This window comes from Acipenser ruthenus, chromosome 28, assembly GCF_902713425.1.
Source record: "Acipenser ruthenus chromosome 28, fAciRut3.2 maternal haplotype, whole genome shotgun sequence".
Taxonomy (NCBI): Eukaryota; Metazoa; Chordata; class Actinopteri; order Acipenseriformes; family Acipenseridae; genus Acipenser; species Acipenser ruthenus.
The window spans coordinates 3930660-3954353 of NC_081216.1; the positions used below are offsets into that span (position 1 = coordinate 3930660).

The 23694-nt window shown below is 38.0% G+C and overlaps 1 protein-coding gene across 16 annotated transcripts in view; it reads right to left on the minus strand.

Annotated features, from left to right (window-relative positions):
- The window catches only part of maptb (microtubule-associated protein tau b), a 60075-nt gene that overhangs the window by 20499 nt on the left and 15882 nt on the right, over nt 1-23694 (minus strand). For 8 of the 16 annotated variants that reach the window (XM_034056960.3, XM_059002744.1, XM_059002749.1 and 5 more), the window contains exons 2-7: nt 14503-14754; nt 10738-10836; nt 8828-8902; nt 7524-7577; nt 4484-5623; nt 460-518 (exon numbers count right to left, since the gene is read on the minus strand). In XM_034056960.3, the coding sequence (XP_033912851.1) occupies nt 460-518; nt 4484-5623; nt 7524-7577; nt 8828-8902; nt 10738-10836; nt 14503-14737 (1662 nt within the window). In that variant the 5' untranslated portion in view covers nt 14738-14754. Of the gene's footprint in view, nt 1-459; nt 519-4483; nt 5624-7523; nt 7578-8827; nt 8903-10737; nt 10837-14502; nt 14755-18581; nt 18688-23694 lie in introns of those variants that run through there. The other 8 variants (XM_034056961.3, XM_059002742.1, XM_059002747.1 and 5 more) reach the window with 8 other exon arrangements.

Consider the following 23694-nt stretch of genomic DNA (forward strand, 5'->3'; position numbering starts at 1 on the left):
GTGAGACTCATCCTGCTTTCCCAGCGGCAGCGCTGTAACTGGATTTGGGGACCCCCATTTATGTTATTCTAAAATAATTATATACTTTTATTTTTTGCTTTAGTGGGCAGTTGCTAACAATTTCAAATACCAATCTTACAAAGAAAATGCTCTAAAAAAATGTAAATTGAAGAAAGCAGATGTTTTCCAAGCAAAATGACTCAAAATGAATGTCAGCAGTAAAGTAAGCTCTGTATAATTACAGTGGATAAAATATGTAAGACCTCTCTTTTACCAATTGTGGTTCTTGAAGTAAAGATGTATAATAAATGCAATTCCAAAGCTGACTAAACAGAAAGCAATAATACCGCAAGTGTCCTTTATATATATATATATTGTTAAACTGGGTTCATCTCACTAGTATTTATGTAGTGCAAAGCTAGGAACCAAAATATTTAAAAGTGAATTCTTTTCACATACCTTTCCCTTTTTATCAGCAGCCACGGCTTGTTCTTTGTCAGCTTCCACCTTAGCACTAGCTACGAAGGAGGGAAGCAAAAATGAAATGCATTACTTTTTTTTCATTTGATTAAACACATCTTAGAATAGCAATAAATAAAATAAAGCACAACTAAGACACAGTGTATGTGGTGTGCCCATGCCCCAGCTCTCTGAACTAAAGTACTTAAGATCTAAATATAGCTGCCCTGAACCTCGGAAACTGTCTGCTGCTGCCTTCCCCCACAGCACGGTGTACTTCTTGCAGCAACCTCTCCTTTGATGCCCACATCTCCTGCATAGTCAAATCTTCCTTCTACCATCTTCGAAACATCGCCAAAGTCCGTCCCTACCTTTCCCTCCCGGATGCGGAGATACTCTGTCATGCATTTGTCTCCTCTCGACTCGACTACTGCAACTCTCTATATGGTGATCTTCCGGCATGCACCATAAACTGATTGCAGCTAGTTCAGAATGCCGCTGCCAGGATCCTTACCAGATGTAAAAAAACGTTCTCACATCACCCCCCGTCTTGCCCAGCTGCACTGGCTACCTGTAAAGTTCAGGATTATTTTCAAAGCCCTCCTGCTCACCTACAATGCCCTTCATCACACAGGTCCTGATTACCTCCTCAACCTGCTGACCCACTATATCCCTGCCCACAAGCTGAGGTCCTCCGACTCTGGCCTGCTTGTTATCCCCAAGCAAAAGTGCACCACACCTGGAGAAGGCTTGTTTAGCTTCATGGTCCCGACTCTCTGGCACTCTATCCCAGCTTTGGTGCGTGATGCTCCCACTGTCGCTCACTTTAAATCAACTCTCAAGACCCACCTGTTCTCTCTTGCTTTCCATGCTCTTTAAGCCTGATATCTGCTATTAGCTGCTGTGTTGCTGCTACTATTTCATGTATTATGCTACTATCATGTATTATGCATTTCTCTGTATTTAAAGTATTATGGATTTTCTTGTTGTTACTGCATCTTGTAAAGCGCTTTGTGATGGTGGTCCATTATGAAAGGCGTGATATAAAATAACGATTGATTGATAAAGTAGGTTCATAAATAGTTTTAAGCCATCATGGAGTTACACCTCACAAGCAAGTGGCTGAAATAGAATGAAGTGTCTTATGTCATGTATTTTGGTACGTAGGGTTTTACTGAGTAAAATATTTTCGTCTTTTATGGCACCATTCAATATACAAACCTAGAAACACAGGAGGGCAAAAGTGTCAAAACATTCTACAACCCTTTCATTTAGGGACACATGCAGGACATACCGCAACTCTGGAAAACATTGCAATGGAATAGGGAAAAATGCTAGTGCTGTATTTTTTTTTTTTTTTTTATTCCTTTGAGTCTTTTTTTTTGGCTAGACATGAAATCATGAACGTTGGATTATGTGGTGTAGTCATCGCAGCATATTAGAATATATCAGGTATTCTACTGTATCTGTCATAAAAGGAGATTACATCATATCTGTCTGGCACTTGCCAGCTGAAGATGATATTTGGATTATACTAAATAGCAAGCAAGGTGGATCGCAGTATATGAATTCACTGGAAATGATAATGCTTTGTGAATAAGCCTATTATCAGTAGTTTAGGAGTTGTCACAGATGAAGTGGATTAATCTGGCTGCAGTATCAATGCCTTTTTTTTTTTTTTTTTTTTTTTAAACTGTGTATCTGTTGTTTGTTCTTCAAAGCCAGCCTCTAAGGGCCTGAACTTTTACTTTAGTGTTATTGTAGTTCATGCATTTTTGTCTGACTGTACTCACACACAGTTGTTCTAATTAAAAACAATTTTGTTTCGAATCCAAATAAATACTGTCCCCAAAACAAAACACACTGTCACTATAGCATCCTGGCTGGTTATGGAATAACCCTGCCTTGTAGAGTTACCAGGTTCACGACTTTTCCTGCTGAATCAGCTGCGCGTGAACGCTGGAGCGATCAGATTCATCTGTCTGTATTTACAATAACAGAGTAAGTCAGTGCGTCTATGTGAGCATTGCTGAATTATACATAAGATTCAGAACTGTATTGTAGTTTTAAAAAAGAAGCAGTGCAGTGGGTTAGGATTCCTATGTTACACATCTGAAATGACATCTAACACAGACTGGAGTGATTGATGTATGTAGTGGTTTTGCTGACAGGCCAATCTCTTTCTGTATTACACTTTAAACACAGCCTGTGCATCGAATATGATAAAGAGGAACAGCAGTATATTGGGTATGATAAGGGTTATAATTAATTACGTTGATATTTAGCACAATGTAATAAAAAGTATAATTTAAACCCCTTTTTATATGTTAATAATCAATATTTATAAATAGCATGCATTTGACGGGTTTAAAAAACATTCTTTATTATTAAAAAGCATTATTTTACAGGAAAATGTTCAACAATTCTGTTTATATTCAAATCAGTAGTGAACTTCAGTAAATCAAATGGTTAAGCTATAATTAGTTTAACAGATGTGATACAGCTGCTTTCCCTAACAAGCACTAAAGCTTTCTTTTGATAGATACGTAGTTTTGCTGTTCTTTTTTATATTTCCTGTTTTCATTCTTTTTCCAACTTGAAGAATATAAAAAACAAAAGGAACCAAACCGTTTTTCATTCAGCAGCCAAAAGATGGCATTAAGAGATTTACTAGTCCCAGCTGGGGGGAACAAAGTAGGTATTTTGAAGCATTTTTTCCTATAGTTTCAGTAGCCAAAATGACAACATAACAACACTCAAATTATACATTGGGGGTCTATTTTAATGATCTTAACAGCCGCAGACCAAATACTGCCAACTTTAAATCTATGAGAACTGCAGTTACAAATGAGGCTATTTGTCATTGGTGCACGTTCTGTTCCTAATAGCTAATAGTTTCCAGAAGCACATCCAGACAGCTCTTGAATGATCCTATAAGAGCACATGAATCTTGTTGGCCTCCATTAAAATCACTAAATACAACATACTGTACATGGGACAAAAAGCTTCTGAGAGTTAAGGCAACAGTATAAAGATCCTCCGCTATTTAGATAATTTAAAAAGGTGCCATGCAGTAATGCAATTACACTGTCATTTGTGTTTACTGTTAACTACATATATAGGAAAAGAAATGACACTATAATTCTATGTACGGTAATGTATGAGTTCCAGTGTAAAAATGCTACTGAAAAGGGGTCTTTATTTGTAAAAACAAAAAAGCAAGTGTGTATTACAAATCCATTTCGATTTCCACCCCCCCCCCCCCCCCCCCCCCAAAAAAAAATACATAGAGAGCATTTCTAAATGAATATTCTAGAAGCAAGGGACCACTGGCAGTGGCTGTTCCTGCAGTGCCTGGCAACTTTTAATTGGTTATTTTTACTCAGTCCAGCTGAAACCAAGTTTACAACAACTTTAATTAGCTGACTTCTATTGTGGTAGCCATGGAAACCCTATAAATACACCGGGTATTTGCCCGTTTCCAGCTAGAAAGAGACACAACGATTCAAAACCTATTTACATGATTACACCACATTGGTAGACAATGGGAGGCACTACTCGACTCACCAGTTGCAGAGTCCATGCATTTAAACACTTCTAGACTAGGCACTGCCAGGGTTATATCTGACACCTATAGCGCAGAAACCTACATGAGAACTGTCAGGTCTCACTGAGGATTTAACAGCCTGACAGTTCCGGCATTAGGAAAGGGGGATTTTAAGAAAAGAAAGGCCAAGAGAATGGTGGTGACGTGGAATGCTCACAAACGTGCAACGTGGCATGCAAAAAGTGTTCAAGACAAACAGCCAACAAAGTTTCAGATGCGAAAGACTAAATAAAAAATAAATAAATGTAATTAAAAGTTAGCCACTACAAGCAGAAGGTTCATCCTTATAAATCATAATTAAGTATTTGCAGGTGCTGTGGGTCGGTTCAGGGGTGCTGGTTGGCTCACTCAAAAGCTCAGTTGCTGTCGAAAAGAATTTGTGTAATAAAGTGGGGTTTAAACAGAATTAAAACAGACCTTTTCTCTGTAAGACTGGAACGCCTGTTTTTCTTGCTGGAGAAGCCTCTCTCTTCTGTATTTTCTGAAATTTGGTATTAGCCTTGGGTGATGCGGATGCGTCTTTTTGGATATCTTCTCCTGCATGTTGATCTAAGCACTCTTTAGCTACCGTTATTAGATGGGATTCCTTATTTTCACCCTGTTCTAAAGCCTCTATGCTTTTCTCTTCAACAGATGCATCTAAACTTAGATCAGATTTTGCTTCACTGTCTGTTTTTTGAGCTGCTTTGACGGCAGCAATAAGGGCTTCATCTGTGCTCTCCATATACCCTGTTTCTAAGGCACACAAGTCCTTTTCTTGTTTTCTTTCCTCATTTTTTTCTGACTTGGGTTCAGTTTCCTCATTGGTGTTTGTAAAAGTGCAGGGCTCGACATTCTTAACTTCTCCCTCCTGTTCAAAGTTTGACGCTGCGACCAGACAAGAGAGTTCCTTCTTGGCATCCAGTTCTGCATTTGGAGATGCCTCTGATTCTATCGAATCTTCATGGCAAGAGTCAGCACTTTCGTGCTCCGACGGCATCTTTGTAGGCCCATCTTCTCGTGCACTTGCTTCAGCTGCTGAATCTTTATGGGCATCTTCAACCTGATGGGAGGATTCTGTGTAATCAAAAGAAAGCCCTTTGTTTTTGATTAAATCGGAATGGGCAGGAATATTCGTTAAGATTTCGGGCGATTTCTGATCTGAGAAGTGTGAACCAGCTTCGTTTTTGTACTCAGTTGGGGTCAACTTAAGGGAAAACCCGTTATCTTCTTCTCCAGTTGGTGACAGTGACTGATCATTACTATCAGGTACACTAGGCTTCTGAACTGCATGGTGGGCCTCCTCCACGGCGAGGTTGACATCCGCTGGTAACTGATCACGTTTCACAGATTTCAGAGTTTCTTTCAACTCGGTCTCAAACTTTTCATGGCCTACAGCTGCAGAACCCATCAGCAACTGCACCTCGTTCCCAAATGAAGATACTAGAGCCTCAGTCTTTACGAACTGCTCCGGAACAGCTTGGTTAGCAGACTGAATCCCAATCTCGTCCTCAACATAATCCTGACCTTTAATCGTCTCGCTCTCCGTTAGACTTTGGGTTCCTGCTGGAAGTTCCTCTAGTTTTTGAAAAGCAGAATAATAACCACATTGTGGCCGAGGGTTAATACCAATCATGTTTTTAAATCGACATCAAAAGAAAGAAATTATCTACATATACAAAACAACTATAGGAAGGAGACAACTAGAAAAACAACACAAATACAGAGACAGATAAAACAGAATGTTCTGGCCTTTTAGAAAACAGAATGGAAATAACTACCGTACTACAGTAAATACATAAAACGTAGTATAAAAGCGACGAAGGCACATTTATGAGAAGAGTGTAACGGGTGTTAACGAAAAGATTTTTAAAGCCGGTCCTTCACTGGCAACTACATCTAAATCTTCCAAAGTATGGGGAATCTTAACTCAGATTAACATTGCTTGACATTTGCTTCACTAAATGCACACATTTATACTTTTACTAAATGTAATCCCTCAAGCATACAATGTTTCTGCAATTAGGGACTGCACAATATTCAATAGTCATAGCCATTGGAAGAAAGGTACCACAGTGGGACAGTACAGTCTTTCTATTTTGACATGCAAATCAAAGCACAAACCAGAAAGGCATTGCAGAATCAAGGTACCATATCAGGACCACTGTGGAATACTTCTTCTTGATTGATTGTGCAGGTCTTGCTGGGAATGCTGTGATATGCTAATGATTATGATACGCTTTCTAATTGTAATCCATTGCTATTATAATGTTATCTCAAATGGTATTTTTGTAAATGTCATACAAATACTGAGGTCTGCTGATGATACTGAAAGAGTGAAAAGGAAAAGGTTTATTTTATACTGATATTGGGTATTTTTCTATTTTTTTTTTGTAAGGGTTTTGAAAAAAAGATTGCATATTTTAAAAAGGCTGTAGGTACCGTACCTGTTCTTTCATTTATAAATGTGCCTTAAAGTCAACAAAAATAAGAAAAAAAAGAATAATTAAATAAAATGAAAATAGAAAACACTGTCTATGTAATTGCACACACTATTACAAGTAATGGTCATATCTCACCTTGGATTAGACGCCATGTAAAAATGAATTGTAATGACAATGAATCAATGCAACCTTAAGCGCAGCACTGTCTGTTATGAACAAGCATTTCATCAGAAAATCAACTGTTCGCTGACTGTTAAAAGCTTAAACAGCTTTAAATTATATTTTTAGTTAAAAAAATAAAATAAAAATTTCACACAGGTGTCATGGGTTGAGCAGCTTTTAAAAAATGATGTGACTGACCATCTCTCCTGTTGATTCAATTCAGTGCCATTCAGTCCTGAGCTTCTCTCAAACTAAGTCTGCCGAATTGTGTGGGTGTTTTGTGACTACTGTAATGTCCAATGGTGTAAGCTGAGCCCACCACACTCCCTTTGCTTGTGACCTGTGCCCTATTGGAAAGCAGGCCTCCACAAGTGAAAGGCATGAGAGACTACTGAACTAGTCTGCTGTCTTACAGAACATATCTCACAAGTTCCCTATTACATTGATCGAATAGCCCACTTCAGATCCATTACTGGGTGATCGTGAACCTTTACATTACTGAAGCATATTAATTCAAGATCCATTATCACAGACAGGCACAGTGTTCTGCATAAGGTCTGTTTAGAACCAATCAGTATTCACAGCAACTGCCACCTCACTTGAAGAGTCACCTTCAAAGTTTATAGGTACATAATAACGGTACATAGCCGTTCTTAATTCGTATGGACAGATAACTGCTGATAATGGACCAGAAATAATCTCACAATACAGGCACTGGTACTTATTCTTATCATATGCTCTGGTAGGAATTCAGCAGTGCAACACAATTTCATGCCATGTGATCCAGTAATGGGATGTAGTTTCTGTATAGCTGGTTGTTGTATTACAGTATGATGCAATACAATAAAAAGCAACAGGAAATATAATCATACCTTGATCTGCCACGGGGGTTGCCTTAGGAGCCGCCATCCCTGCTTCAGGAACTACTTGTGCCAATACGTTTTTAACAAGGAGTCGGACAACATGGGACACAGAGAAAAGGAGAGAAATAATCATAGTTAAATATCTGGCAAAGAGTGAGAGAAAAATAAATAATTTCTGATCACTGTAAGCACTAGCCTGCCACACTGTAAACTTGGAAACCTTTCACAGGTTAGTGGGAGTTTCATAGGACAGATTAAACACTCGACGAGGTTAGTACGTAGTAACGTTTCATTCAAAATAAATGGTTTTGAGCATTGAGCACTGATGAATCAGAACTCTTTGTGTATTATAAAATGGTATTGTAATAAACATGTGCATCATGAAACCTGACCAGCACTACAAAGCTTCACGAACTCCACCAAATGTAATAGTTGGTATGAATACATGCTCGCCCAATCTCATTTAATTTTTGCTTTTGAACAAAATAGTCCATCGTTATCATTTTATCTTTTTACACATCATACACAGTTTTGTATTGCAATCTTATTCTATCGTTACAACCCCAATCAAAATGAACATTTTAATATAACACAACAAAAATGAAATGTGCATGGAAGAGCTCACAGCACTATTAGTATTCATCAATGCAGCTGCAGACTCCCGTTCCACACATTATAAAAGATCGATGCCCTTACTGGACTGTTAGAAAATGTGATTTAGATGCAGGGGAACTCTCCAGAGACCAGTTCTCTTAGAGAAGGGATACTCATTTAAAAATCTTATCTAATGTTACATTTCAATGAGTCATAAATAATATAACACAGGGTTGTCCAAAGGACGGCTTAGAAAAGCAGCAAAACTGTTGTTTAAAAACACGACACATAATGGAAATCTAATTATTTGTTGTTTCCTTTAAAAAGTACCGAATCCACTTATTTGTACATAGATATTTAATTCTATCCTTTTTTCTGTATAGCTGAAAAATAAACAGTTAGGCAATAAAAAAAAAAATTACTTTGAAAACATTTTTTTTTCTTGAATGTCAAGGTAAAAAAATCAGAAAGGGGAATAATGACACGAAAACTCATTACAGTCTTTACAGGATCTCCCAGTGACAGTTACTGTATATCTTTCATTTACATACAGTGTACTTTTTAACATGCTCACAAGTCTTGGTCAAAAAATTTGAAGGTAGATCTTAAATCCAGGACTGGGTACAGGGCTGGAGCAAGTTCCAAGCCCTGGGACATTAAAACGTTGTGTGAGAGAGCTGGCTTGTGTTCAGTACTGTGGCTGTAATTGTGGTCCTGACCTGTAGCTCCTTCTGGCGACTCTGCAGGATTCTCTTCCACAGTTACACCTTCCTCCATTAATGGAGTCGTAGCATCTGTTAAACCAACAACATTAACCTTTAACCACAGTCTCCATAACTGAAAGCAAATCGATAGCTGCAAAACACTACTGACTAATGTTCAGGGTTTAAACCAAGAGCATGAAATAATACTACAGGGAGAAAGGCAGCAAGAACAAAGCAGAAAAGCAGGATAGGGTACTGGTACTTAATTAGCCATTTAAAGGCATCGGCTGGACTTTAAAAAAACAAATATTTGCCTAGATTTATTTATTTCGTTTACTGCTTTTATCGCGTCCCCACATTGTGTAGTACAACCATTTTGTGTGTGTATTTTACAGATTATCTTCTGTATTTATTAGGTTTTATTTGCAACAGCAGGAGGTAGAAACCGTTTTGAATATGTGTTAAAAATGTTGTGTCGTGGCCAGTTTGCTTATTCTTTAAGGAAAACTTCAACTACACAATGATCAACCTAGAAGTGAAAACGACTTGGAAAATAGAGCAAGGGACAAAAAGGACTGATAATATAAGAAGTGAAAGTAAGAGAAGACGGCGATAGCCTATCGCCAATGGTAGAAAGGAGCACGAAGAACAGTTAATAGAACAGATGAAAAGAGAACTTTTCTTCAAAGCAGTGGAGGAAGAAATGTGCAGTAGGCTGCATGGCAACTTGCCGAATATGCTATAAAAGAAGAGCTGCCTCTACAATTACATCACCAACTGGATTTTAAAAGCAGAACAGTGAAAGAAACAACATCTGAATGCAGCACAACTTCAATTTTTTTATTGAAAAGGCACTGAGGAAACAAAAGCAGTGGATAAGATAGAGAAAAGATGGTTATTTTTTTGCCAAAGGAAAAAGTATTTGGGAATAAGTGTTAGTGTTTTAAGGTACATAGCTTTCAATACCATTTTAATGTAATTTATTTATTTATTTTTACTTTTAATTTAGCTTTTCATGTTGTTTGCCATAATTGAGTGTTACTAGCTTGCTGAGAGAATACTTATTTTTTGGTCACTGACTAAATTCTAATTCTAGAAATAATCATGCAACACCTTTCACCTGCTTTATGTACAGTACAGTACATTATATTAAGCCAACCACTCAGAACGATTGACTATATCATCAGAAAAATAAGGCGGCCCTTTATATTGTGAAAGAAGTATGGCTCTGTTACCTATGCATCTTGATAACAGCTTTAGAAAAGGGGGCACTGCAACAAATAACACATTAAAATGGCATCTCTAGCATACACTATTCAGGTAAGAACCAGGAAAGCGAGAAACACACTTATAAAGGCACACTGATATATATATGATACCAATTAAAGCAGAAGAAAAAGGAATCAGAGTTAGAGTTGAAAATGAGTAGGTGTGAAATGTATTCTGAAAAGCTATAAAGTGCCAAGGAAGAAAAGGCGAGCTTCAGTCTGCACTGGCATTCACAAATCAGAACTTCTTTAAGGCATAGCAGGTTTGGAAAGCCAGCAGTACCAATTAGCAAAAGTTCATTTTAATGGTACTTAAGGTGTTTTGAGATGTGAGGCTTGTAAAATACCCTGCTAAATTAACTACCAGCAGTAGAAAACTAAACTGGACTTCCTGGAGCAATCTAGATAAAGTACCTTGCTCAAGGGTACAGCAGCAGTGTCCCCCACCTGGGATTGAACCAGCGACCCTCCGGTCAAGAGTCCAGAGCCCTAACCACTACTCCACACTGCTGCCCAGGCTAACTTAATAAAACCCCAGGCTAACTTTTATGATTTGTCAATGACTGAAAACGTAGGAAAGCAGAGTAAATAAACTAGGATTGCTGAACAGATGCTGCTCGCTCTTAAGGCAGAAGAGTATATACTGTAAGGGCGTACCCTGGAAGCTTCCCTCACTAAAGGGGGCGCTCTTAGCTTCGCAGACCTCAGGCCCTGACTCTTCAGATCCTTCCTCAGCGCCTGGCTCCTGGGACTCAACTGAAAGGCAAACATTAATTATATTTGGCAAGCACCCCAAACAACTATAGACATTCTGTTAACCCCTTTTACATCTGAAGTATCCTTTTATAAAATGTAAATGCAATACATTTTAATGAGGGTCACACAGTACGAGTCATTTTCTGCTACAGGGTTAATAAAAATGGCCAAATGTCTGTCTAAATATCCCATGTATAAGGGTGCAGCTCCAAGAAATGTTCTGAATTATTTCACTTTTAAACATTTGTGCTAGTTACAGAATTGTCACACCATAAACATACAGCCAGTTGTATTGGCTAGCACAGGGGTTCCCTAAATTTCTTGGCTAGTGTCCCCCAATGAGATAACACATCATAACTGAAGAACCTGAGCCAATGAATCTGTAGACATGTCAAATGTTGTTCTCCTTATAACCATCCCCTTCAGCTGTATAATTCAGTAGGGTTGGGACAATATTGAAAATCCTTGAAATGATAATTGCGGGATAAAAAATGGTGATAATTGCAATTATCGTGGTGTTCGCTCATTTAGATTTCGCTGGTTATGCAAATATAAACTACAGTAGTCCCTCGCTAAACAGAGGACAGGTTACCTGGGATAATTAAGTGTCCAGTTTAAAATATTAAAACAAACAAAAAAAGCACATTTTTACTACTCAATTTATTTGAAATGATTTTCCATTTTCGCTAAAATACCATTCCTGTGTTGTGTTCTTTGTAGACATGACATTAAGAATGACTGTACAGTACACACAGTATACAGATAGTAAAGTCAAATGAATACCCAGTGCATTGCTTTACTTTAGCCTATAAGCTATGGTAAATAATAATGGTAACACACAAAATAAATCATGCCTTCTCTGTACACGTTACTGGAGAATTTGGAAATAATTAAAGATTATTTAAACTAAAGGAATTTAACTTTCTTTTTACCCAACTACTACACAAAACAAAACAGTTCATGTTGCCGCATTTGCAAGCTATGATACCATACAGTACCTTACATATACTGCACACAATAAAGAAATAAGTCAATTTTAAATTTACATAGACTAGTTTACAGTGTACGCGTGGCTGCAAGAAAAACACGTAGCCTACCATACCTGTTTTCTGTTGGTATGATGACCTTAGTGTAGCATATTTTGCACATAGGGCACCTCCATTTTCTCCAAGAATACCAAAACAGATACTGAACTTGTAGCATTTTTCTTTTTTGTTAAGCTGTTTCACTCACACAAGCCTCACAACCTCTGCCATGCCGGTAGGGCTGAAGTGGCGGCCACACCCATACACTGCAAGACGTACTAATTCAATATTACTGAACAGATGGAATACTTGGAATTACATCGAAAATAAAGTTTGTGTTACTTTCTAAATAACCCCAAAGAACCGAACAGCAGACCCCCCAGCCTGGGGAACATGGAATTTTCAGTTGTGTCATCACTTTGGGCATTGTGCCCTCCTGAAACCATCCTGCAGCTCCTAGTTTGGAACCACTGTCCTAGCACACGGTAACTCTTCTAAGCGATTAAACAGACAACATAAAATGTAATATCCAAAATTTATGTCACGCTAATAAATGGGGGATTACAGAATTTTAAACATTAATATTTTTAAAATGAAATTACCTGGTTATTTTATCACATCTTTCAATCCATAATACAAATACCAACCACAGTGTTTGCAAATTCTTGTAAACTTACAGAACAATGACAGAGACGTTCTAGTGACTCACAGTGCAAACACTTCCACACTGCTGTAGCAATGAACACTGTATGAATCTAATTCTCATCTGCAGATCAGTAAACATTCATTTCAGAATGCCATTTTAAACAGTGCTTTTATGGTCCAAACCTCAGTGTTATTAAACCTCAGAATATTCCACAGAAACAGGATATGTCACCACTGAGGCTGCCTTATACAGCTAGATACTTTTGCTGTTTTCAAAGAAACTAAAAGAAAAAAAATATATTAAGAAATGATATCATAGTTTTAGGTGAAATAACTTTTGCCCTTATGATGACATTTGACATTTATTCCCCCATGTGGGAGATGACCTGGACAAATAACATTATCATTTGACAGCACGTTTTTCAACAAATTATTAGTATGAAGTCCAGTTAACTCTGTTGGTCCCTTTGTCAGTGTGCATGCTATGTTAATATTTAAATACAGTACATGTGGAAATCATGAACAACTATACATTGTTCAATGGTGGTATGTAATAAAAAGAAAAATTAAATGACAAATGACAAGAAGTCAATTAAGCTTGAATTGACCCATACAGTACGTGCATTTTTTCTGTGTGTGTGTGCTACGTTGATAATTATTGTAGCTGGGGAGTGGGCTAAGTTATAGATGAACTTCTAAGTAGCTGTAACATTTCTATTTGTTTTTCCAATACTTACAGTCTCCCTCCCAGTCCGTTTCCTCCCAATGGAGCTCCTCAGCTGGGTCACACAGCCCCTCCGTGCCTGCATGTGGAGCCACAGGGATTCGGAACGGGGAGAAGGATCGCACTAGCGAAGCCTGCAAGCCTGGGAACGCTAGGCTACGCACTACGCACACCATAGCAATATTATCATAGCGCCAATACAAAGAAGGTGGGTCACAAGGGTGAGAAGAAGTGATGTTTTAATACACCAGGATTAAGGATTCGGAAACCTGACCTTGCAGTCAGCTGCGGGCGGTGGGTTAAAAGCTCCTGGTTCTCCACTGTTAAAGACTAAATGTGAATATGATGAATTGTCCTGCTTGTGCTGCGTGCTGTATGATACAAATGGGACACACGGATCAGTCCATGTATGAGCCCCATTGATACTGCTAGCCTTTTAATCAGAAATCCACATTGATTAAGGGGGTCTATTTATTTATTTATTTTTTAAACACATGCTGTCACAAAGTGTTCCAAAGACACAACAATGGACTGCATTCATAAAGTATTAGCATGGTAAAAAAAAAATCCTTAGCACTTACTGGCTAGCACCAGTAATGTTTAAATATTATGGTTCAAAGTACAATATATAACATGCTGGTGAAACTGCTGACACTGACAAAGAAAGGCTAATGATTTGAAATGGTAGACCTCTAAGTTGATATTTTCATGTCAAAATGGAGCAGTTTCATAATGGCCGCTTGTGTTCAGCTGATGAGTTTTAAAGAACTGACCCAGATACTGGGATTACGACTGTGCCACTGCAATCAGATACTGAAGATCAGTGAAGCGTGTTGTTACAGACAGATTAAAACGCAGCTCACCAGAGGCCGATTCAGCTTTCATTTGTTGGTTCAACATGACCAACGGCCTTTACAGAAGTAAAAGAAAAGCAGAATGCAGACCTCACTTTGACTTACTGTGCCGACCACCAGTACTATGCATCCTGTGCATCTGCACGTCCACAATGGACCACACCTTTCACATTCAGCATTCAAGAATTTCCTGTGGTTTGATAAAAGCACCAAATTGAATCCCCCCCTAATGACTACATTAATAATTGCTACAGTCACTATAATGATAACGGATTTGGTGCCAAGTCACTTTCTTACACCTAATCCCGTTCTGTGAACAATGATTGTTTCCTGGTCACTCACGGTCTTACAACGAACAGGTGTGCGACTTGCTTTGTTAACATGCAGTACTGTACATAGCATTTCGGATCTCACTTACCTTTCATTTGACCTTCCCCTGATCCCAGGTGTGTTGCGACGGGTACCCCATTCTCCTTGACCTCCACCCTGGGGGGAACAGCATTCTGGAGGAGAGCGTACCCCACTTGTCCCGGGACCTCCTCTGGGACTGTCTCGGCTGGGGCTGCTGCCATGGGTTCTCCTGAGTTGAACTGTAGAGACTGGCTCTCAGGGGCAGCTGCATTCATTGTGAAGTCCTGGTGTTGCTGAGCCATGCTGACACGATGTTAGCCTGGTAATAAACAAACACACAAGAACAACCTTTAAAGTAAAGTACCTGTGGGCAGTGGGGTTCCCAACCTTTTCCAAAGTGGGGATCGATCTCGGTTTGCTGGGTGGTAAGATCAGCGCACACGCTTCCATGGCCTGACTTTACAAAGCATACAAACTTCAGTACAATTTACAGCACAGTTTCCTAATATTTTATTTCTTGCTTGTTTCATTTCCTACTATGTGTGATCTGTATGATTCCCTACGACTTCTGAAATGACAAGTCTGATTGTGGGGAAATAAGGTGAGGAGTGTTTTTAGAAAACGTTGTTTTGCAGGATAAAAATCCACTTAATTAAAAACCTTCTGTCAAAAATATGTACAATTGTGGCTAAATCACTTCCCCTTTAACTGCCTATTTAGTCAGTTATTGGCATTCAGTCTTAAAAATGAATCATTAAAAAAAACTATGGTTAAAAAAGACAAATGAACACTAGATATCAGCCATATAACAATAAAGGGGTTAGAATTTGTTAATTGCTGCCACATTAATGGAGTATTTGTGCAGGATAAGTGCACAGACAACTCATGAAACAACAGCACAAGGCTACTGCAGTATCTGTCACCCAGGAGCTGTGCTCCCCACCAATGTATTCCTTTTATGAGGAAGTTCTGTTCTCTTTAAAACAAATCTAGAATCCTGACCAACACGCTACGTATATTGTTCCTCTAACAATATGAATAAATGTAGGCCTTCACTACAGTGCCTGCAGTACTTCTCCAAAAGAGTACCCAACTAAAAATAGCTATTTACACATTTTAACACATAGTACACTGTCACTTTAAAATGACCAAGCAGATTAAAAATAACCCTGTTTATCAGCATGCCTGAGTGCTGGTGTAGACTTTCTTTACTGCACTTCATTGTAACTCCCTCCTTGTTTTTCGCACTTGCAGGATAAACTGAAGGTAGGATCGACGCAATCACAGTAAAACGCAGTATACTGAAGGCTAATTAAAAACAGAGAATGTAAGTGGCACAGTGGATTAGTTCCCCAGCTTTACACCTCTAGAGGCCCAAGCGTAGGCGCTGGAGATGTGTGGGCCTACGGGCCACTGCCCACTCACTTTTAACAGCGAGGGTGAGAAAAAAAAAATATATATATATTTCAATACCTTGAATCTCATCGTTCTTCCAAAACACAGTGACACCGATAAGTCAAATAAATCCACAAATTAAGACGACACCGGAACTATGTTCGCTAGCTGTGCCGCCAGCTTCTACAGAGGAACATGGAAGCTTTTAACAAAAAAGAGCGTAGAGAAGCTGAGTTTATGTGTGGTAGCGAATGTTGCTACATTCGTCATCTTGTAACACTATAGAACTGTTGAAACATGTTGAAACATTTCTTACCATTTCATGTAATTTGTGTCCGAACCAGTAAATAACTGTAGAACTTAAAAAAAACCCAAAAAACAACTAGCTCCATAGACTACAAAACTAAACAAATACTTTACAGACAGCTGTTTACTATTCTTCATCAATATATTTAATTTATTTTGAAGTAAATTAAACAATGTTTGTGGGATACCACTCACTACCCAACATTCAAATAACAAGCTCATTATTATTAGTAGTGTAGTAGTATTACTGTTGCAAACTTTAACCAGTAGACTATAAATATGTAACCTGCTTCAATATTTGACGTAGTTGTTAAATTGGATTCATTTATCCGTAGAAACACTTCATACTAACCCCCCCCCCCCCCCCACCGACCTTGGCCCACCCACTTTTAGAAAGGCTCTGGCACCGTTGGGCCCAAGCTTGAAACACGTGTGGTGGTCTCACAGGTGGGATCTATTTCATTAAAGCTACGTCAACTACAGCATATTTTCAAATCTATAAAATACAGCAATATGTATCACTGAAATTGATAAGGGGAGTGCACTCCCTTATTAAAGTTTACAGTTTTACATAAATTTTGCAGCTTTACCATGCGTTTCCTATGGTTATTATACTATGCTTTTTAATATGCCTTACTAAACCTCCCTGGGTTTAAGAACTACCATGCTTTCTTTATGCTTTATTACACATTCTTATACTTTTACTATGAAACACCTTTATAAGACCTCAGTATGCATGAAAGTTTGATAAAATAGCACCCAAGAACAGAGAAGTAATGAGGGTCATAATGAGCTGTATTTTTTAACTGAATTATCCACTCCTAAATTGTAGGCTATTCTACAAATGCATGATCAAAGTAGTAGCCTCACTTACTGCAACTACAGTAGTCTGCTGACTGCACACAGGGGGATTCTAAAGTGCTACAGTATATATCTGCTAACTGTACTGCTAGTTTGTACTGCAGCTCCTTGTTTGGATTTCAAGACATGTGCATCCTGTCATTTCTTTAACATGCCGTTATTTTTTGGACATCTGGGGCCCTTGAAAGGGTGAGGGGTTAATCTGAGGTATCCTTAAAAAACTTCCTGTTTCCCAGCTCTATAACTCAACAGTTACACCCCAGGGAATTATGCACAGAAAAAAATCTAAATTATGCAAAATTATGCAGTATCTCTGTACAAGTATGTACAAAGTAACAAAGTATTATTGTGCAGTTGTATTGGGTTCTTCTGTCATACTGTTTATCAAAAAAACTAAGTAGAAAACAATGGAATTTTTTTTAACATAAAGTCTTTCTAAATTCCAAAATTGAAATAAAGGAACACCAGCTCGTTCAGTTTGTCTTCCGAAAGAGAAAGCCTCCGATCGGACAGGACAAGATTATACAGCGAGTTGCTGCGCTCAGCATCAGCTGTATTTGTTACTGCATTTATATCTGAAACTAATGTTTTCAAATTAGGAAGATGGTCAGCTGTCGATGACCAAAACAAGTCGATGTCAACTGGCGGTAGAACGCTCTGGATCACATCGTGTGTCACCTCCACAGTGTACAAAGCAAAGCAAAGAACATCTTTTACTCTCTCTTTTGCTGATATATTTGCAACGTGGGATCTTTGTCGTGGCATTTTCTGGCAAAATTGATCAATGTTCCCTTTATCCTCGATGTGATCGATCATTTTTCTCTATCCTTTAAAGGTGATATTATTTAATATTATGCACCTATGCATGGTGATACGTTTTATGCGTAAAATTACACAGGTGTAAACAGTAACAACATTTATGATTTACAGTATCTGGATGACAGACTTGTAATACACATGTGTAAGGTTTCTATCATTCAGAAACCAAAATGCCACCCGACTATAATATGGTGGTCAAGGGTCAAAATTTTGCCCAAGGAGTTTCCATAAAGCCATCATCTCAAATGATTTATGAGATACTGTATTAGCAAAGATATCTCAGTGACTATAAGACAGACCAACAAACGAACACTTGAAATGGATGTGTATTGCCACACTGTATTTTTTTGCACCTATGTGTTTCATTTAGAAAACACTGATTGGAAACAGCTATGGTTAAAACTACTTTTAAAGTATTACTGCTCTGAAAACTCTGGAATACAGTACAAATAAAACTTACATGAAAAGCTCACCTGTTCCAGTAAATAACAGTAGGCAGACAGCAAAACATTCAGTACTGTACATTAAAGATTTCTGACAAACATATTAGCTGTTATAACAATTAAATTAAAACTGCATTCTCACTGCATTTAATAAAAGCCACACTCTGAAATGGCACACTGCCTTGTGACATATCATGTGCTCACACTACAGTATTGGTGAAATACTGGAACCCTACACATGCAGGCTCAATTTAAATAAAATACCTTTTATATATATTTTACAATCATTTTGAGCGAAAATCAGCCAAAGAAAAAAATCTACCTTTTTGTGTAGCGTGTTCAGATGACCAGTGACATCGTTTTAAATAATGACGGTAAAAGACCTCTGAGCCCTGCTTCTAAATGTGAGCTGACCTCCAACGAACGCTGGGTCTTTATCTGTCACTCCAAGTGCCAGTCTCACAAGACAGCCTCTTATCTCAATCCACCAGCCTGACCCACCCTCTGAAGGAAACAACTGATATACAACCATGTGCAGAAAAGAACTTTTAAATGTAGCCCTTAATCCCATCTGGAGGTGGGAATGTTCTTCTTGTTCAACTCATAATTGTAAACTTAACATTAACCCCTTTGCTGCCAGATACTGCGTAAAGCTAACTCAAAAGTTCTGCATCACCCTATAGAATGAATGAATTTTGCTTCACAAAGTCGAATGAAACCTGCTGAATAATGTTATGTTAACATATTGAATCCTAAAATTGTAAGTAATGCTAAACTTTTGGCCATAGTTGTACAGTACCAAATGTATTGCAAATGACAGAAAACGTTAAACAAACTACTGTATGTGCCTTTAAAGTTCTCTGGGTTCAGGCTCTGTTATCTGTGGCATATTAACACTGCCTTCCTAAAACTGGACTTAAACCGTCTTTATCTTACTACAAATATAAGCACTGGGCGTTTACATTTAAACTGCAAAAAGTATTACAGCACTGTAAAATATGTAATCAAAACTAGGCTTACTCATTCACAAAAACTTTTCCAACTTAAAATCCTGATACATACTTCATGCGTTCTAGTTTGCATACAAATATGATTTAATGAAATTGTCTGTGAATCATGCAAAAAGAGGATTACAAACCAGAACCTTCCACCTGCACCCTACAGCCAACGTCTATTTTACATTTGAATTTTAATCACGTTATTTTTGTTCAAAACAATTGTTGTGTCCTTCCCAAGGATTCCCTAAGGAAATCCTAGCATATATTTAGGCCTTTTTTTTCGGGTTTTTTAATTGTATTTTTCGATGCTTATTTCTAGCTATTTTCAAGTTTTATGTAAATCGTTTTTTTTCGGGGCTTTCGTTTTTGATATACTGTATGGAATTAGTGTTTTCAGTTACTTTCCAAAATGCTTGAGCGTTTTTTTTTCTGTCAAAATATGTATAGTAAATCGACAGTACTTGCACACTTAAGTTGACCTTCTTTCCTTTGCTGTCTTCTACAATGAAATCCCTATGGTCATGGGCACATTCTTCTGGGGTTTTTGTGTGTAGGCATTTTTGTACATTTCACCACAATTCTGTTTTAAATCCTCTGTATCTTAACTGTAATACAGTTTGAAGTCCCGCTAACAAGCCTCCATCCTGTTTCGAATCTCGTTTTAAATCTCGCAAGCAGAGTCTCCACTAGAAATGGAGGAATGTGCTGTCATTCAGTAGTTGGGGCGGGTTTAAAGTATTGAGAACGAATCAATGATAGATGCAAGTCAGGAAGGCGGGACATTGCCCAGCAGCACTGGGAAATGTATTTATTATTATTTTTGTAGTAGGTTTTATTTTTTAATGGGATTAGGGTAAAGTCACCGTGAATTGATTAACCATTTCCACAGTTTTTCGGTGTTTATTGGCTATCCACCAATTTCATTTTTTTTGTATCAGGGTTTTAAAACCGAAAATCAGAAGCCCTACATACTACAGCATACAATCTTGTGGAATAGCAGTCCAGTCTTCTGTTTGAAGTATTCTTACTTATAAACTACTACAGTATAGTTTCACTCCTAATAAATACAGACTCAAATGACAGTAGACATTGGCTGGATGTCTACTAGTCTTAATTATTATTTTATTAGGAGCTGTTTCTTACAGCACTGCCAGAACTACTACATTAATTCAAACTGATTGGAATGACGCCTAAACTATTTCCTTTTGATTTAGATGTAGTGATCTGCAATAACACTATGGTCGAGTTACTGTACATGACCTGAATTTTTTTTTAAAAGATGAGCGGTACTCTAAATAATTAGAGGTAGCACTGAATAGTTGACTAGTCGAACAGAAAAGTTACAGTCGACCTAAGAAACCGGTTGTCGACAAATCACACGTCACGATTGACATTTTAGAACCTTAACAGTTTAAAAAACAAATCCGAGCACTTTTAAATACAGTGCACAGTGTTACAAAACAGTGCGATCACAAACTAGCGACTAGCGACCTATTTGACTATTTTTACCTCTGCTATTCGACCAATTAGAAGTCGTTTCTACTAAATAGTGTTGTGATGATCACAAATATTGATGAATCATCATTTAACAAAGGTTTATCGATGTGACTCGATGTGAAAAGTCTGCTATAGGTTCTGGAGGGATGTGTGAACATTTGCTCAATGATTACTGCCTCATTCCTCTCTGGGAAGTGGGAGATAGAAATATATACAGTAAAACCTGCCTTTATATTAGAGCAATCTATTTCCTTACTAAACATCATTATTCTGTGCAGTCATCGCATCCTATGTGCGTATGTTATGGGCATCCCCTTCACACATGGAAATGGTTTCTCCTCATTAGAACTTGATTGGATAATTTTGTTTGACAGATCAATAAAGGCGTCATAACATTTCCATGCATGCAGCCACCTCCAGGTCTCGCAGCATGTTCCCTGCTGAACACAGCACGTTTACCAACTAAGCCCACAGCCTGATCGGTACTGAAGCTAAGTGAAGCAGAAGTAATGTAATTAAAGTAGGGAAGGTCAGAAACACTAAAGACCTGCTTTAAAACCTAGCTATGCCACTTGTCTATACATCTCCATTAGTATTCTCAAACAACAAAGTGGTAACAACATTCCTGTACAACTAGACTCCAGTGATAATGCCATAAGGTCTAAAATCGGCTGCAGATCAGACTGACAGTACAAGTATTTATACTGTCATATGGTCCAAGGTCATTTATATAATTTTGGGCAACCTCTGCACTTGTGAGACAACTTGCTCATTAAAATGTTTTATTTTTATTTTAGAGGATGCAATTATCTGTTCTGGGATACCAAGATATTTGGGAACCGTGGGGTCTGAGTCGGGTAAATCTGGCAACAAAGGCTCTACTTCCAGTTCTGCATTCACCCATGTTTGAATATTGCAGTGCAGTGAGTAAATGGTACAGGGCCAGTTGTTTTTTTTTTTTTTTTTTGGTTACCAGCCTTCCAGGATATCTCTATGAGAAACTGCTTTCTTTAAAAAAAAAAAAAAAAAAAAAAAAAAAGCTTTATACTACAGCTGGGCCTCTTTCTGTATTAGCAACTCAACATCAGTTAAAACCGTTCAACATTTCACGTTCTCTGAGTGGATAAGAAACACACGCACTGCAACATGATGCAGCAGATTCCAGGTTAAATGGAATATCTGTAATGCTACACCCACAGAACTCCTACAGTGCCTGGCTAGAGTTCAGTACTGTAGATTCAGCACAACACAAATATCTATAATGTAAAGCTTTAATAAAGGAAAGAAAGCAATACATTTAATCAAACTTAAACAGAAACTATCAACACAGAATTTCATTTGTTTTATTTGTAGAAATCACCTATGAAAAGTAATATTTATTTATATTCATTTGATACCACCCCCATCTACTCTATTTACAGAAACAATATGATGCATCTCAATGAGTCTTCACTGGTTGTTTAAAAAACTCTAAATAAATGACGCTAACAAGGAATCTTTCAGGTCTCTCTATACAGCATTTTAAATTGCAGTGTGTGACTCCAGCAAGCCACTGAAAACATCCTGCTCCATTAACCTGACTGTTCTCCATCGCACATATTTACTGAGCCGTACCCTGCTTTAATTAACTGGACTGATGTACTGTGGGTTATAATGAATTTGTGCTCATCCTGCATTCTGCTAAGTAATGGTTTTGGTAAGGGAGTTTCAGCACATAGCAAAGTGGGCAGGCCAGACTCAAACAAACTCACATTTCAGATCCTAAAAACACCGAAATGAGAACATACCGTAGCCATAGGGCTAGGTGTCTTGTGCTGTGCATGCTCTGTTGTTATCTACTCCCTTCATACCACTAAAGAATCAAGTTGAGGATCCTCCCACACAGGGTTGAGAGATATATTGTATATACCGGTATAATTTTATTCACAATAAAAATATTGTGGGGTTGAATTATATAGTGGGTTTTTTTTTGGCCAGTATACAAAAGACACAAGCTACTAAATGGAAATAAATAAATAAATAAATGAATAAACCAAAATAGTATTATGTGAGAAAGTTTGATTCTCTTTTTTTCTTTGGGTATTTGTTTTTAAACAGAGTTGAGTGCTGGGACGCCAGAATCACCGTCGAGCCCTCTTGAGGTGTCGTGGGCTAGTCGACGAAACACCGAGGATGGAAGGTGCCCACTTGAAGACCCCAGAGATGTACCCTACTTAGCTCAATCCAGACGGTTGTCATGCTGATGCACTGGGGAGACCGCACTTTGGTTGATCCCCGGAGCCAGCATCGCAGCCGTTGTGTGTGCTGATGCGCTAGGGAGGCAATAAGCTGATCCCTGGAGCCAGCATTACACTTCAGCCATCAACACCAGACAGAAGGATATCTACATCATCATATGGAAGGAAGCGCAAATGGATGGAGACACATATGGATCACATTAGTTTACTGTAAAGCTACGTCTTAGTTGGTGCTTATCTTGGCGAGAGCCGAGTTCAAATCAGCATGAAGTTTTAACATCTACTCTCGTGTAATGGAAATCATGGGTATTTGTTTTCAAACAGACTGACAACAAAACATTATAGACAATGATTTTTAAATAATATAATCTACAAAAACATCAGTACTTATAAAAAAAATGTTTTTATTTGAGAAAACATTAATATGAGGTGTACATTTTTTCCCATTTCTAAAGTTATACAGTTTTACATTCTATAAAGATGATTCCAAATATTTTCTTTTTCTTTTTTTTTTTTTAATAGAAAACAGTGTGAAAGGTGATTCCTGCATTGACCGTGCTGTTGGTGTGTGCAAGAAGGTGGTGAGAACTTTCTCTTACAGCTGGAAAAAAAAGGAGGGCATGGGCTTCAGCTCAAGGTGAGCTCAATCTACCTCAGAACCAGCTGGTAACAGAGTCACCTTTATGTTGGGGATCTCGTCAGA